Source organism: Ruditapes philippinarum, unplaced genomic scaffold (genome assembly GCF_026571515.1).
Source record: "Ruditapes philippinarum isolate M1 unplaced genomic scaffold, ASM2657151v2 ctg2441_1_1_1_1, whole genome shotgun sequence".
NCBI classification, from domain to species: Eukaryota; Metazoa; Mollusca; class Bivalvia; order Venerida; family Veneridae; genus Ruditapes; species Ruditapes philippinarum.
This window is the reverse complement of record NW_026863907.1, coordinates 78,242-97,249: the sequence shown is the minus strand read 5'-3', so window position 1 is coordinate 97,249 and position 19,008 is coordinate 78,242. Positions and strand designations below refer to the sequence as shown.

General features: G+C 30.7%; 1 protein-coding gene across 4 annotated transcripts in view; it reads right to left on the bottom strand.

Annotated features, from left to right (window-relative positions):
• LOC132723775 (Kv channel-interacting protein 4-like) overlaps positions 1-19,008 on the bottom strand; it is a 253,491-nt gene that overhangs the window by 176,635 nt on the left and 57,848 nt on the right. Inside the window, exon 1 of one of the 4 annotated variants that reach the window (XM_060708550.1) lies at positions 13,614-13,727. The exons of 2 other annotated variants lie outside the window; for them this stretch is intronic. In XM_060708550.1, the coding sequence (XP_060564533.1) occupies position 13,614 (1 nt within the window). In that variant the 5' untranslated portion in view covers positions 13,615-13,727. Of the gene's footprint in view, positions 1-9,200; positions 9,500-13,613; positions 13,728-19,008 lie in introns of those variants that run through there. One more of the 4 variants, XM_060708549.1, reaches the window with a different exon arrangement.

Here is a 19,008-nt window from a genome sequence, read left to right as displayed (position 1 = left end):
GTTGTTTCTAAAGTTCCTTAAATTTATCAAGTAAAATAATTTTTAGGTGCTTAACAAACCTGGCGTTGAACGATTTTCCGGTGGCTGTTTTGTAAAACGTTTATCTGTTTGTTTTTACATTATAAAAGTCAATAAATGTAATAAGATATCACCTTTTGATGTAGTTAACGTACTTACTGATGTTGCATATCTAGAGGAATTAAATTTGCCTGATACTGATTTTACCATTAATTACTATTAATGCATATTTACTTATGTTTTCTTAAAGAGTGCCATGTGTTCAAAAATATCCTAATATAAATCAAACATTAGATAGATCATTTTGAAGTTAAAGAACATAAAACACTTACTTGCTATAAATATATAAACCTGTTGTACTGCTTAAAAAAACGCTCTTCTATCCTTAAAAGCGGAGAAGGTAAATGATTCCGTATGGAACAGAAATTCGGCAATGGTCACTTTTACTTCATCTCCATAATTTAATTAAATTCACATGTTTCTGGGTTTATCTATGTTAGAAGCTTGACTATGTATGGTAGCATTATTATAAGAGTTACTATAGTTTCTAAGCTACATCAGTGTCAATCAGTCTTTTCAAGCACTATGAATACGGGCCCTGGACATGTAATCATTCATGCCAACAAAAATAAAAATAAAAAAATGCTAAAGGTGACCAATTGATTTTGATTTAAGCAATACACGGAAAGATGCTTAATATATGAATGAGTTGATGTTGTTTTACTAACTTTGGTGAATGATGATATACGGGATATCAATGACGTCAGTTTAAGTGAGGCAAAAATAAATGTAGCAGACTGTTTATTCAACCATCAAACATATCGTACCGACTTCCCGTTAGCTTATCATGAGTCAACTCAAAACGTATCTAATCAATCCTATCTTGTATCTAGTTTCGAAACAAATTCTTAACTGGAATATTCCAGTCAGTAGAACATGAAATGTTGTTCAAACTAGAACAAATTGCAACAGTTGTGTTTCAAAAATTTCTAATTTTCATTAAAGTATTGTACATCACATATTAAAAGTGGCCACATAATACCAATGATAACTATAATTATGTGTTACTAAATTCTTTTTTTCATTTTCTTTGTTTTGACTACTCATAAATACTTAACTTGCTTTGATTACCTGACAAATGTTTCTAAATATTTATTTTTTTAACTTAATATACCATTTATTTTTAGTTAAACTGTGTTGGAAGCTATAAGCTTATTGAAATTTCTCGAATCAGTTCATTGAACCAACCAGTACAAAGCAATGAGTGTAAGTTTTTGCTCCCGAATTTAAAGCTTGCCCCGACGGGCTTAACCCCCGCCAGAGCATCTTAGATTCTACTCCGACGTGTTAACCACTCGGCCATGCTGCCATTCAATATTTAGTCATTTTAATGACATAGATCTACCACATTTAAAAAAAACTTATTGAAAACCTCTTGATTTCTTATTTATTTATGTCATAAAAGTAATAATAAATTAAATAAATAAATGAAATTTAAAAACAAAACAAAAGGGCATGACATGGGAATGTTCAAAGCAATCGCCACATGTCTATACAGCGTTAACATCAAACATTGCACGTTATGTGATTCAAATGTTGCTGTGTTTCTTTTTCTTTTAACAGTGTAAACGATAGGCAAAGAATGTCCAACATTCTTTATTATTATGGCCTTTTCAGTTTTCTTTTCTTGAAAATAGCTACTTATAAAATTAGAATTCAATATAAAATCAAATCAGAATAGTCATAACATAAACTGACTTTGACAGATTGTATAGCTGGAAGTCATACATAAGAGAAAAGCACATGTGCTCATAATTTGACACATTAGTGTCATATCAATATACAATTTATCTTATTTTGACATCAACTGTATCAAAGTAAAGACTTGTCCCGCTACTCTATCACTCTTTTGATATTCTTGAATATTCTTGCTAGATGAAATATAAACACTCTGTCTTAGTCATACTCGCCTTATATTTAATTGATTGGTATTTGATTCATTTCATTAAATGTTTGTCTTACATTTTAATAACAAGAACAACAATTTCATCTGCGCAGAAATATATGCTAACTCGTTGAGAACTGTTGGACTATTTTTGTACCAATTACGTTTGTTATTTATGTATGTAAAACAATTAAATTACCATCAAAATCGAACAATTTAACTTTTCATAAACAATCCATAATATTTCCTATTAAACAGCAATCAAATCACCATATTAATGCGCGACGCAAACATTAAACTGCGTTGACTTAATATTCCCAGTATCACCAGACATTAAATAATTTAGCATGTTTGTGATCAATGTCAAATGAACGTGTTTTCAATTGATTTAATGCTTGATTCCAGACAATTTATCACTAAATATTGATAATTTACCATTAAAGCCCTGATTTTATGTAATGGATATGACCAGTTTTTTGAATTTGCCATAGGTCATTCAAAGATTAAGAGATTTCATTATTTAAAATTAGCTACCGACAGTATAGACCCGGGCTAGATTAGACGGACCTGGCTAAGCCCCGTTTCGAAATATTATTTTACACCAGAATGTTTTCGTTATATTTTTTAACATTTTTTTTCCAAATAATTTTTTCTAACTACCGTCAGAACTCATCAACACTTATCCTTTCATATTTGATGTCATGTTTTTTTTTAAATAAAATTTCTGTTAATCTCATAACATGTAAACTCACGTGAGCAATAAACAATATTTGCTATTCTGACAATATGTGTTCTGTCTTCATTTAATTATTTTGCTATAACCAATCCTTCCAGGAAAAGAAAAACATCGTTATTTATATTGAAGTCCAACAAGTGTGGATTTCTGTCACAGATAGCGTACGTAAATGGGCAAAACATCACAACTATAAAATGTTGTTACATACTGCTCTTGCCACTCACTGCTTTGGGTCCGAATCCTCCCGCCAGGAGAATCATTTCAGGTCGGTATGACTGGAAATCGCCAAACGAACATAACAGTGTTGGTGTGACTTAAAACCACGCACCACCCCACATCCAAAAAAAAAACCTATTAAAAATACAGCTTTTACTTAATAATATTCACAAAAAAGGCACAGTAGTTTTGTTATTGGTTGTACTTATTTTTTAGAAATAATATAAATATAATCCATGTAAGATTAATTATGTTGTTCTATATGAAAGAAAACGAAAACTGTAAAGACAAAACAAGGACTAACAAAAGCTGTAAAATAAACATGTGTGTAACATCATAATACTCAGGGGCATTGTCAGATCATTTGCATGCCATTTTGAATTCATTCTTTTAAGATGCAGACATCAAATGAAACACATAGCCTGTGTATTTCTTATATAAGCGTTGTTTATTATTCGCAGACAATGTAAGTCAACACCTTCGTGCAGTAGATAGGCGCTTTCTCCATTACTGGAGGACTTTATGTTGCCAAAGTTCGATTTTCATGTCATTGCATTTTAATTTTGTTTTCTATTTAAATTGTTCATCCGTACAATTGAATGTGTTCAGTCGTTAACGGAGTTTGTGTTCTATTACACAAAACATAGACAAATACTTTCAGTATTTTCACACTATAGTTTTGTAACGGTTATTCACGAGGATTGTCAAAATTTAGAGAGACCCTTGGGGCAGCATACGGTCGTAACTTGGAACCTTAATTCAACAAATAGCATGCAGAAACATATACGGTTACACGCATCGCAACATTTCATCTTTACACATTCTCAAAATGAAATGAAAACTTATTTGAACTGAAGAACATTAGTTTTTTTGTTGAATTTTATGTCTCACTGACAAAGTATAGGTCACATGGCGACTTCTCAGCTTAACTGGTGCAGGAAGACCTCAAGTGCCCTTCCGTATATTCCTGCACATTAGTGAATCACCGACGTTCCGTAAGCTAGATCGAAGGCCTCATCACATGAAATAAGTCCTTGTCGGGATAGAAGAAATGATGAAGCTAATACATTTTGAAACAAAACTGCTTAAAAAAACAAACAAACGAGTTTAATTGATCTGTTGCAAAGACCCTGTCGGGGTAAAAGAAATATTTAATTATAAGATGCTAATACATCTTATGAACGAGTTTAAACCAATAACATCAATACCATTTAATGTGGGATTTGGATCACGATTATCTGATATAAATTTCTATATGGGGAACGATTTTAACTAACATACTAATTAGGAAAAAGTTAGGAATTATGGTAATCGTGTCTAGAAAACGTTTCTGGTTTCAAACTGGGATATATAACGTTAATATAACTAGGAAAAATCATTATTATATGAATGTTTTATTCGATCATTTCCGTGACAAATGTCAGGTTATTAATGACAAAAAACCTTTTTCTTTTATTCGTCTTCAAATATAACATACCGAATATGTTACAGGCATGTTTTACACGTAGTACCTCTTTACGAAACTTTTATGATGCGACTATTTATTACGTGTCATGAGATATTATTCTATAACAAAATTGTTTCGTTTGATTTAAAAAAATTGTTTCCAAATTATTTCTTCTAACTACCCCCAGAACTCATCAACATTTATTCTTTTACATCTGATATATTTTATTTTTAAATTTCTGTTAATCTCATAATAATTATGAGCCTCATGTGAGCAATAAACAATATTTGCTGTTCCTGACACTGTGTGTCCTGTCCTCATTCAATTATTTTGCTACAATCAATCATTCCAGGAAAAAAGAAACATCTTTATTCTTTATTGAAGTCCAACAAGTGTGGATTTCTGTCCTGGATAGTGTACGTGAATGGTCAAAACATCACAATTATAAGCTTCGTTACGCACAGCTCTTGCAACTCACTGCTGTGGCGTCGAACCCTCCAAGGACTTTGGTTTCTTTCATTTGAATGACGCTATCCACCTAGCTGAAAGAACATAGGTGGTTCTACTTAAGTACCCGCTCGTGCCTGAAATAATGCACGGGGAGTCATATGTGGTGGGTAAGATTAGAAAGTCGCCACATTACCATGAACATGAAAATTGTAAAGACAAAACAAGGACTAACAATAGCTGTAAAATCTAGTGCTCAGTATTATGAAGAATAAAGAACAAATAAACATGTGTGTAACATCATAATACTCAAGGGGTATTGTCAGATCATTTGCATGCCATTTTGAATTCATTCTTTTAAGATGCAAACATCAAATGAAACACATTAGGTCTTAACTTTGAACCTTAATTTAACAAATCGCATGCAGAAACATATACGGTTACACGCTTCACAACATTTTATCTTAGTCTGATTTTTTAAAAATTCAACATTTGAGGTCTAAATTCTGAATTCAAACGTTAGCTTTCACACGCCGAGCGCTGTTTAACAACATAGAATTCAAACTTTAAAAATATGAATATAAAATATGATTTTATCTAGGTGCACGTTCCGCGTAGAGTCTGAATCATCTGAATCATCGGATGAAGACCTGGTTCAAAACTGTTAGTAAGCCTAGAAAAATAAAATAAACAAACACACATTGTACAATGTATCTATTTTGGACAAAGCATACAACTCAGTTAATCTCTTAACATCCATCATCATCAACGTTTACTGTTTTCCCAAAGTCCTTTCCGTAACACATTTCCAGAATGTGATCAAACACTTCCGACTAATCATGAGGCAACTCCTGATGTATATTGAACATTTTAAAATTTCCAGTGTTCTGGAACGTGTGCCACCTCTGTTTTCATAAGATCCACGAAACAATCATTTTGTTAACTCAAGAAAACGTGTAGTCTGAAAACAATCCTATCTTGACAGTATTTTGTAAATATATTAATGGGCGCTCTAGTGTCTAAAGTTTAAAATCTTATACGTATTACACGTATGTAATACTATTAAACTTCTTTGGGTTTCCGATACTAGGCTGTTTGATACTACATCGTACAACAATTCGATTGATTCTATTGGTCACATCAAGCTTAGCAAAGTCATCGAATTACCAGCAGAAATGAAAATTGCCGAGAAATCTGAAAAGAAATAAGTCGTATTGGACACATGGGAATTAAGTAGCGTTGGAAAAAAAACACATAAAAAGCATGGATACAGAAATTACATGTTTCAGATGAAAGTCTTCTTTTGGTTCAATTAATTATGGTTTATATAAATAAATTACATATGTCACAATACAAAATTCTTCCTGCCTCACTAATTTTTTTAATTTAAGCACGAACCCGAGTGAAAAAAGAAATAAATGTATGAATCATAAATCCAACACATATGGTTTCTATTATTAGTCTTAAAAAAGTTATTACATTAAAAATGTAGAAGACGTTTTCATATAATTGAATTACTTCATTTATTGTTTTGCTGTCCGAAATATGGCAGAATCTTATTGCTTCTTTTTATTTCTGTGTTTTCAATGACATTAGAAAATAGAAATTACCGATGGAAACGATTTTTGAATTCAAAAACTGCATTTTATAGTTTATTGTTTAATCTTATATCCTTACCGATGGGCTCTTTTGACAATTTTTGAAAAGCCCTAAAATAATAAAAAAAATTTAAATATAATCTACAAAATTCAATAAAATACTTACACAGTTTGTGGCAAAAGATTTGGTTGACAGTGATAAGTGAAAATATTTCTTCAAGGTACGAACTGTTGACTTTGGTCAAATAATTCGGCAATAAAAAGATATGATCTTTTTGCGCAAAAGTAAAACTTTATTTATGATATTTAATAAATGATAAAATGTCCCACCAAGGCTTCCGTACATTTAATTGAGATATCGAAGAACGCCGCTTCCTTGCATCCGCTATTTGTTATGACATATTAATAATATTTGAATTTAATTGCTATTCGAGATACGATATCTGACATGGAAGTAATTGCTTTTTGTTATAAAATACTTGATGCTGTAAATTCACTTAAATTCGTAGGCATAAAATTTCGTGGTCTGATCAGGATCCATGCTGTTCGCTATCAGTTTTTCTTCTTTTTATAGGGTGTGTGAGCAAACAGCATGGATCCTGATCAGACTGCGCGGATGCCAATTATGTTGGTTTTGTCATGACGCGGCTCATATAAATTCGTATAGATGGATCGATCCTAGAAAGCCACGAAAAGTATGCCCCACGGATGTTAATAATTTTGCAATATATTTTTTTCAGGTGTGGGGCGGGGAAATGGGTTGTGGTGGAGGTTGGGTGAATACATGACAAATTTTAAAATGTTTAATGTATGAGTACATAAGCATTACCTTTTCAGATCATTCAAGTTGATACTTCAAATATTTTCTAATCAATTCATCATTTGAAATATTTTCAAATATAATACTGTTTATATATAATATTTTATTAGCTTTCATGTGTTGCATAAATGTATGTTGTTTTTAATTAATTAAATTCTGACTGTTTTCTTGTCGATTGATCTAACATGTGATTTTATACAATTTTACTAATACTACAATGTTAGACAAAAATGTCCAGCAGAGCTGTCATTTTTACAGCAATATTGAGTTTGATATTGTTTCTTTTACACTACTAGTGGACTTTTTCTACTTAGCATTAAGGAAAGCTTTTTCCGAGGCACCCCATTTTTAAATCAAATATCAAGAAATTAATGTCAACAGTTTTGGCACTATTTTATCGCCCGCAAACATCTAAATACACCATTTTCTGAACACACACACATACACACACCTACAAAACCCACAAATGCACAAATTAGTCAAGAAAAAATCCAAACAACGATATGTAAAATATAACCGAATATTAATTACTTTGCAATATACAAAATATAATGAATATCATCTTGTAAATAAGAATAAATTTACATATAGAAAGCCTTTTTACTTAAACTCGACTGTTATTCCAAACAGAGCACACGGTAACATTTAATAATATCATATCAGAATGATATATTATCTTACAAAGATAGACATCCAACGAAAATAGATAATTTAATAGAAGGGACGGTCGTAGCTAGACAACCAAGCCGTTATTTCCTTGAGCAAGAAACTATGACATACATACATTGCTTACTTAGTGCTGGTTGATTCCAGGAACAGATTTGAGATTGTGTCTATAAACTTATAGCTTCCTACACAATCGAACCCGAATAAATTGCTATAAGCCTCTAAACAAAGCAGAGACACTCTATCATGTTGCAGTTCGATTATTATGTCAAACGTTCTTTTATCCCTTGAGCTAAAGTCTAGTCAAAATGACTGCTATGTATTTGTTGTTATAGTATATATATATAGTCCGTTTTAACCCTAAACACGTTTAATATTACAAATGGACTTGTCCATCTTTCAATCTGGACACGACCATTTATCAACTTTAGGGAAAATTAAAAAAAGATGTATTAACTTAATAGCGAACAGTGCGGACCATGACCAGACGGCGTAGACTGGCCTTCGTCTCAGTGGGTCGCCTTAATAGAAACTGTTGCCGCCATACCAGCATGGTAAAAGTTAAACGAGCTGTGTAACAGCAGTTCAGTAACTTAGTAAGTGATGATTTTTTTCGAACACCACTAATCTTAAAAAACAAACGTTTATGTCCGTTTACAAATAATCTCTGATGGCTGTACCAATTGCGGATTGCAAGTTCTCTTTCATTCATATCATTAACATTTTAGACTTATACAAAACACTGAATTTAGTCTATACAGAAAAGTGTTATTAAATGTATAAGGAGCGAAATGATTAAGAGATGAAAAATACAGTATGTTGTCTCAAATACGTATTTAAAATTCACTAAAATGTACGTAAAGTATTCGTTTCGATAAACTTATATTTCTAAAAACAGAGTAGAATATCAACATTAATGAACCAGATATCTCAATATTTGACCTCATATTAACTTCTAAGTTATACGTTGAAAAGCCATTATGCAAATCACGTTTTCTGACGAAGAATTGTCTGATTTTCTGACGAGAAAATTACGTTCTGTTGAAGAGTCAAATTGTATATAAACATAAGAAAGGAAATTATTAAATATGGTTTTGATGGTATTTTTTATGTTAATATAATATAATAAAATCGTACCTAACGTTAATTTGTTTTTATTTTAGGAGATCGGGGGATTCTTTCTCCTGTATAAACAAGCTGCACTGCTATAGGAAAAATATTTTCTAGTCATGTACTGTACCAGAGATTCAAAATCGATTTGTGCACATCATTGTATTAGATTGTACAACAGAAATAAAAATACTCACTGCTTTATACACAAACAGTTCAAAGGATCTCTATATGCAAACTTTGCTACCTAGAATATATATATCCAGTTAATCTTAGGTTTCACATGTTTTCACGAACTAATCCCGATAGCACCTATTAAAATAGCTCCGAATATTTTTTAAACACTGTTTTGATTTTTCTATTTACGTAATAGAGAACATGTTGATCGCAGCAATGACGTAATCCAACAGGTAAAAGAAGTATCTCGATTTTGTAATCTTTGTATATGAAACTCTCAGAATCGACGAGTATTTTCAATATCAAATCTCAATAGGAAATTCCGTTTTAAACAGAACAGTTAAGTTCATCACATGTAGCGAATTCCGATCGACTTTCAGTTTACAGGCCAATGCTTTTGTAGCAAGGCTCTTGAACAATATCGGCATGAAATATTCTTCAAGTAATATACTTGATATAAAATGTGACGGTTGGTGAACATTTACTTTACAAAAAGCCAATAATAGTGTTTCTACAAACGAGGCATTCATTCCGTTATTGTAACAGAAAAAGTTTACTTATAAATCAATATATTAATTATGTCGGCGGGCCAAATTACACTAGTTTTAATACTAAATACACTGAATCATTTCCCTTCAGAAACATTTCCAATTATTATCCCGTTTCTCAATTCCGATAAAATTTCAGGGCAAACGTAAAGATGTTTTATGCCTCGAAATACAGGTGTGCCTTAATTAGAACTAATTACTATACATCCTACCACGTTTCTCGAATTAAACTTCATTTCATGTAGCTAAGTTAAAGATATACTTCACATAAAAGATATCATGAGTTTAACAAAAGTATATTTACGTTGTTTTACATTTTAAGAAGAAATTCATCAATTGATAAATTTGAAGCGGGCTGAATAGAGGATGGATAAACATTACAATCAAAACACTGAGATAAAATTGGTAAATTTATGAATCATATAGAATACAGTGCAACCTCCAAAGTGCGCCCTTTGTATAGTAATTACCTTTTTTACAAACACCAATAACGTGTTTTCCAAAAGTAACATTTCATAGTAAATCTTACAAACAACCATCAAATCATTTGGTTATTCTATTGAGTTTCCATTGTTTATTTATCTAAAGTTGTCCTGATCATGTGCATAAATCACAATATACATGTAATTTGATTTCTTTATATACATAAATTTTACATGATTATTGTAATTTTATACATGATAGCGTTAAAATTATACAATTATAAGTCACATTTTGATTATTCAGTTCGTAAATTGGACCAATTACTTGACAATTCTATGGCGTTTGTATTCATTTTACTATATAATTATTGATTATACAATACTATGTAAAATATCTGTACCAACACAGAATTACTTTTGTTCAAAGTGCACAATAAATCAAGTTTAATTTACTTTGCTGTTACATGAACTATAAAAGGCCAATTAGGCTTAAAATACTATTTTGTCAGTACTCAAAAAATTAGAAATAAAATAAAATAAAATCAAATAAAATAATAAAAAAGAATTAAAAAGAATAAAGTAAAATAATAATAATAATAATAATAATAATAATAATAATAATAATAATAATGATTATAATTTTAATAATAATTTTAATAATAATTTTAATAATAATAATAATAATAATAATAATAATTATAATAATAATAATAATTTTAATAATAATAATAATAATAATAATGTAGTGTTTTGTTACAGTTTCGAAATCATATAGTCATATTTTGCTTTTCTTGTTTTTTTTTGACAATTAGTACAGTTATAGTACATTGTTATTTAGTATTTTGTATGGAAATCAAAGTAACACTTTATTTACATTTTGCTACTTTTAAAACCGATTATTTCACAGACGGCACCATTTATTTTCAAGTAAAAAGCAAACATGCTTTTACTCTGTTATCAAAATATTACATATTATTTCTATTATAAGATTAAAAGTTGCAGTCATTGGACCTATTTTGTGAGACTAAATGTGCCTTTAACGTTTTTATTGTGTCCGTGAACGTTCTCTTTGTTACTATACATATAATGAGAATAATATAGTTGCTAGCATTCCATTATAAACAAAGAAATAAGGTCAGTGCCAAAATATTGACCGACTCACATTAACTTGTCAAAACAAATGAAGCGGCCGTTAGATAATGAAGAAATTTTCATGTTAGACACTAGTATAACATCGTTCAGTTATTTGGATAGCTATGTTAACAAACCAATTCAAAACATATCAAGGGCCGGTTATGATTCGTTTAATTTGTAGAAGTAGTTAAGATGTAATTGTTCAAAACATGGCCGACCGCCGACCTGTAAAAACAACACTGAACGTCATTACTTTTTTGTAAAAAATCGTTTCACTAAGTTCTTGAAATTGAAAAAAAAAATGAAATAAATACTGAATTCAATTTATCCTAACCTGTTCAAATTTATTTTCAATATTTCAAGGGCATTTTTTGAATTGCCACCAGCAACGTAAACGTCATTTGACGGCAGTTTCAAATGACGTTATATTTTGATTTATTATTTTTAATTTATTTTAAGATATTTAACTGTAAATTGACAAAACTGCAATCCATATAATTTAAGATAGAACCATCTAAATGCATTTCTTCAAATTTGATTAGGAATTACTGGCTGTAATTGATGTCACTTGCAAGGGAACGGATGAGGCTTTAATCCCCTCCCCCAACCTTTATGTCTTTGAACATTATTTATATATCTCACAGATCCTACTTTGAAGGGAAAAAGAAAATGACTTTAATCTTATTGTTTTACGTAAGTATTTACTAGCTAAAATGGTAAGCTCTAAATTTATGAACAAATATTATGTAAACAAATAACTATAAGACAAAACTTTTTTATACTTGACAAGTGACCAGTATACTTCGCAAACTGAGAGAGAATTGTCTCTATCTATCAAATTGTAGTGTTCTATTGAATTACTCTTCAGAAAAGGGAAACCATACTGCCACCACAAAATGAAAAAATAACTTAATAATTTGTCGAGATAATTATATCTTTTCACGAAAAGTAAGAAACTCTGGGGAACTTATACATTGTTAGATCTACATGAAAAGATATTGTTTAAAACTTCTCTGAACACATTTTGTATGACTGTATGACGAACAACTGATTGAAAAAAATGTCTTACAATTTACCTATTTTATATATCAACGGCTTATATGCTAAATATAGTTCCATGTATAATAAAATATTGAATTGAATTGAACGACGGATATCCCGATCCATACGCAAAACATGACATATATTTTATCATTATTATACAAACAATCAACGCTTTGCAATTATTTGTTTGCTCTTTTATTTTCTTCGTTCAAATATGAAACAGAACAGAACTGTTCTGTTTTATCACTACTATATAAACGATCAACGCTAGCAAATATTTGTTTGCTCTTTTTTTGTCTTTGTTAAAATATAAAGGGTTATTTTTGATTATTTTGATTATCAATGTTTGTCAATACAAATAAAATTGTATACACTATAAATTTCACAAAAAATGTGTTCCAGATACCATTCAAATTTGTTAAATGCATATATATTATAGCATTAAAAATTTGGTAATTTGGTAATCTGCGATTTTTTTTCATTTATCGCGTTTCAGAAATCAGTATATAGTAATTATGCCAAAGGTAAAAATAGAAAGCAACGTGAACCAAATGCCACGAAGAACTGTTAGATTTCCCAACAATTCACTATATTATTTGTTTTTATAATAGATGGATAAAAATATGGTTGTCATTAATTGTGGATTTCAAAATATACTGTAGTGAATAGTTTTTTCCAGTGTACATGTAATAAATTAATATAGAGTTTCTTTTTATTCAAAGAGAAATCAAATGATTGATATTCTTACAGTAAATAATGGTATTTGGTTAAAAAGTATTTTATATATAGAAAATTTCTCTCTTTTGTTTTGCATATAAAGTCAAATTATATAATTATATTTTCAGTTGTGAACACAAACTGTAATATTTCCACCCATACTCATGCCTGGCCCAGTAACGTGCATGACGTTACGCGTTAAAACAGTAATAACTGACTTAATTAATCCATTAAAATTACATAAATAGAAATCATGTTGTTTCTTTTTGTAAAATCTAAAATTAAATTATATTTCACAGAGAACACCAGATGTTTTATTATTACTCCTGGCTACACCACGAATGAAAATATTGCACATGGTGTTCACTCTGTAAAATATATTTCGATCTTACATACACAACAAACAAAATAATATCCTCTATGTAGTTTGTGTGACTTTGTGTTCTTCATGCAAAGAATATTTTAAGATTAGATTTATGACCACTACATACGACCACCCTCCTTAACAACCAATCAAAATCCTTATAGGTGTAACATTCTTGTTCACTACAAACATAAGATTACTTACTTTTTTATTTCAAAGAACTGTGTGTATATATATCCACAAAAAATCTGATAATCTTACATTAGATGTTTGAATAAATCAGAGTGAAAATTAGCACTTTTTATTTCCACACCAGTAATGTTATTGGAGATATTCACCAATTGTTTCACGTGTATGCCAAGTTATTTATATATTTATATCCTATTATATGTAACTGGAAGCATATTGCCTTTATCTAAGGTATGTAAGAAACAGGTTATCTATTCACCGTATGTCAATATAAATATCATAGCAAGTAGCATATATAAAGCTAGAACTGTCTGGTCACAAATATTAACTTCATACTTATATATTAATATTTGTTTTCTGAATGTTATGGATCAATAAACACATTCTAAATTAAACAATACTATATAGCATGTATCTAAACATTGATATATAAATGTAGAATCGAAAGTCACATTGTTAACAATCCGTCCAGAAAATCCAATACAGGACCAATGTCAATTGGACTAATACAAGACAAAGAATTTTTTAAAGCATAACATGACGACAAAATTGTAACATTTGCCGAACAGTTGTTTAATATATTTCAATAATATGTCGGATACAAGCTTAAATGTCAGTTACAAGCTTAAAGCTTATGTTTTGTACTGTTAACCATAACCCACTTAAACAAAGTTTTTCTTACAGTCGTACTGTCCTATTTCTTAAAGGCATACTATCCTTCGAAAACGAATAATATTTCCTTCAGTAGAAAGGGCAAACATGAGTTTTAAATTGAGCCGTGCCATGAAAATACCAACATAATGGGTTTGCGACCAACATGGACCCAGACCAGCCTGCGCAGTCCGCGCAGTCTGATCAGGATCTATGCTGTTCGCTTACAAACCCTATTACAAATAGAAAAACCGATAGCAAACAGCATGGATCCTTATCAGACTGCGCGGATGCGCAGGCTGGTCTGGATCCATGCTGGTCGCAAACCCATTATGTTAGTTTTGTCATGGCGCGGCTAAAATGTTTTACACAAGTAGTTTTAGAGCATTTTAGATGCTTATATCACGAGGAAAGAAGCTTAGGAATTGTAAAATTGCTTGTCATTAAAGTAGCAAAATGTAAACAAAGCAATATTTGACTTCTTTACTAAATACTAAATTTCTATAACTGTACTTATTCTCAGAAAGCTACAGAGCAAAATATGATTCAGGTAATTGACCAATGAGTTTTTTTTTTCAGAAATCTAAATTAGGACGCCAAAAAAAATCTTTTGAGATTTAAAAGGGGTGTAATGGGCCTTTAAACATTCAATTACATGTTTTACTTTGTCATCATTTATATAATTACATTATTTTTCATATCTCTCTATAAACAAAATAATCATATGTTACTTTATGTAACCAACAAAGCCATGTCAAAATTGCACGTTCAAACTCAAGTAGAAATTCACTGCTTTTGAATTACCAAATATACACTAAAGGCATGTGTATATTCTTATGTAGTTTTTAACATTTATAATATGTGACTGTTATTCAGAAATTATATGTTGCATGTCTTAGCTGTTTATGTTTCATGACTTGTTTATACTGTCATGTTTGTGTTAATTGAAAGCGACAATCACACTGCCAGCAGGCACGTTTATATACACTTAATGTTTTGTGTGACGTATATTTACATGTACATATTTTCTACTGGTTCCATGTTAGTCATGGGGTATGAAATTTCTTACAGAATTGAATACACAAACACACACACACGCAGGAAGGAAGGAAGGGATGAAAGCAGGTTGGAAGGGATGAATCAGGGAAGAAAGGAAGACGGCAGACGGACGAACAGACAGACAGGAGGAAAGAAAGACGGACGGAAGAAAGAAAGAAAGAAAGAAAGAAAGAAAGAAAGAAAGAAAGAAAAAAAGAAAGAAAGAAAGAAAGAAAGAAAAAATATACTGAAAAAAAACTAAGGCTTGTCATATGTAATTAAACAAGCAATATTCAACAAATATCGTTTTAATGCTGGCGTAAATATGTCACAATTTTGTAATCATAAAAGATGAACAGATGTGCAACATTGAAGTAACAGTATGGTAGATTATACGATAACGAGCAATGAAACGAATTCAACATACTTGTATATATTTTCATATGTAATCAATATAAGCTGTCGTTTAAATTAGATTTTTCTGTTACCACTTTTAATCACATTTAAATGTACATGTAAGTCTTGAAATTATAGCATACATGTTGTCATACTTTATAATTCAATTCCTAAATAAGGTTTCAAATTTCAAGTACTTATCAGAAAATTGGACAAAAAGGAGATAAAATAGCACCTTCATTTTGCAAAATTTTTCATTCCCTGAACTACTCGTTCGTCTTTTTGTTAAATGAATTTAGAATACTCGAGGCAAAACAGCCTACATATAGACAATAAATTCGACAAAAAGACACAATTTTATACGTGAATGATCTGTTTGTTTGTTCGTTTTGTTTTGTTTTACGGCGCAATTTAGGTCATATGGCGCCGAAACAGGAAATATGATTCTGGCAAACCACTGGTATTACAAACTTAAAGCAACACCAAAGATCAATACCACCTCACCTGAAGCTTAGAGATGTTTAGACTCCAGTGATTTGAACCCATTAAGTCGCCTCTTACGACAGTGGCTGCAATTCCGATGTCTCGATGCTTAAAGGCAAACCCTCATGAATGTTGTTTTCTCTAGGTCCTGTCTAATTTGATTCCTTCCTTGTGTTTATAGACGTATCCACACCGATATATTCAAATAAAATTCTGAAACTCTACTTTAAATCAATCGAACATGAAATTATAAGAAATTTATGTTACAAAATATTAAATCGATATTCCGTTTAAGAAGTAAACTTCAGCAAAATTTCGATGTTTAAACTAGATATCAAAGCACCTCATTGTAATTATTCTACTGGTAAATAACATGTAACAAATAACTTATATTCATTGTTTTTCAGAAATAATTTTTGGCAAATCCTCAAAGGACTATTATAAATTGATATACTGAATGATTTTTGTTTTGATCATATGAATTTCTGAACAAGTCATCAAAAAATTAATCCAGGATATTGTGGCAGTAAAATAGAGGAGGATAAATTATGTATTTATAAAATAAAAAAACTCCTTGATTAAGAAGGGTTAAACCCCTTGCAACGTTGAAGTTTGATAAACTTTGTGAAATAGATAGTTATTTATAAATTGTTTCATGAGTGATTTCTAAAAAAAAATGGACATGGTCAATGTATAAGAATTACTTACAAATCATGTCTCAATTTTGAATATGTAGCTTTAATTTACATTATTACATTCAAGAACAATTTGTATGCTTAAACTTCCATAAAATTACATAAAATTCCAGTAATTACCTTAATAAGCGCACTTCTGGCCTTTTTCTGATTGCAACAAAACACATATACTTTATGCTTTAAATATACCGGTTCTGTCAAGCTTATATACTATAATAAAAGTACAAGTATAATGTATTGTATACTAGAAAACGACAAGGAATAGTGTACAACGTACACAATTATTTGTTAAGTTTTACACTAAAAATCAATTTTAAAAACAATTTTGTTTCCTCCACACAAACAAGCATTTTAGTATTATGTATTTATATTAAATCATACGTGGTGTTTTCACATTCGTTAATCAAAATAGAAACGGAATACAAAAGCTTGAATTTGTTCTCCTGAAAATTCCTTGAACAGAACATAAAATAATTATTTCATACAAACATCTGCTGTGTGTTTCTGTTTCTATATAAATACCATAATAAAATACGTATAATATATATCCCTCCTTCATCATTATAACATTGTTAACTGTTCAATAACACTCATTCTGTGTCCTGTTTATACCAGTTAAAGCGGCCTTCAGCTTTTATTTTTTTTGTTGCAAAAATAATTCTGTGTTGTTTCAGTAATTTTATCTCGGAAAAGTGCATCATATCACTGTTAGCCTTCTTCAAAACAGCTTCCCGATAGCTATTTATAGAGTGCCGGTGACGTTCCTTTCTTAAACCAGAAGATAGAGTCGTATATAGAAGGGGTTTCGATATTGTTAATGTATTTTATTGACGGCAAATTTCATTTTACGCCATAATTCTTTTGAATTGACAAGTATATGAAACAGTTTAATCTAATCTGTTGAAAACTGAAGGCCGCTTTAAAGTGTCCGTAATTGACATACGATATTGCAACTAAATCTATTAATAGATAAAATTATTCTGTCAGAAATTTCTCAAAACGCATGTGACCCTATGCTATAACGTCACACCATTTTAAAACAAGTACATTGTATGTTTGTCTTTTTATTATTTTGACATTTATTAAACTACAAATGTTTGTTTCAAGTGTTTCTATACCACAGTTAAACATTTTGTTTGAATCATGTAAATAGTTCAATATCTTGAGGAAATTTCACATTACAGTACTAATTAAATAATTATAATTACACAGGGATTGACATTGTATTTAATTAAAAAAATGTTGTTAGTAATGCATGTATTGTATTGTATAATACAACAATGAAATGTAAATAAAGCTACTGCTACTGTTTCTGCTACTGCTACCGCTACAGCTATATCAACTGCTACTATCACTGCTACTGCTACAGCTACTGCTTCTGCTACTGCTACCGCTACAGCTACATCAACTGCTACTTTCACTGCTACTGCTACAGCTACTGCTTCTGCTTCTGCTACTGCTACCGCTACAGCTACATCAACTGCTACTATCACTGCTTCTGCTACAGCCACTGCTTCTGCTACTGCTACCGCTACAGCTACATCAACTGCTACTATCACTGCTACTGCTACAGCTACTGCTTCTGCTACTACTACCGCTACAGCTCCTGCTACAGCTTCATCAAATGTTACAGCTTCTGTTACTGCTTCTGCTAATGCCACTGCCACAGTTACTGGCTTCCGGCACTGGCACTGGCACCACTGACACTGTCGCAGCTACTGGTACTCCTACTCGCACTGTCATAGCTACTGCTACTGCTACAGCTTCTACTACAGCCACTGCCACTTTCACTACCACTTCTCCTACAAAAACTTCTACTACCGCTTCTATTTTTACAAAATATAAAAGCAAAATTTAACATGTTCGCAAGGAGACTAAAGCTACTTGCAAAGTTAAGTTTGCCGAGTCAATAAGAACTCATCCTCGCGAGTGTGTTAAAGACTTTAATTGTCGATAATCGTTTAGAATCATTTTACCATAACAAATTAACCAGGATAAAATTTATATTAAACACTGGTAATAAAAGAAGAAAATTTACTGGAAAAAGCCGAAATTCTCTTCAAAAGACAAACATTTTTTACTTGCTTTAAAGGGACATCATAATAAAGAAGCAATTTCAAAATGAATTCAAGTTATGTTTGTGTACT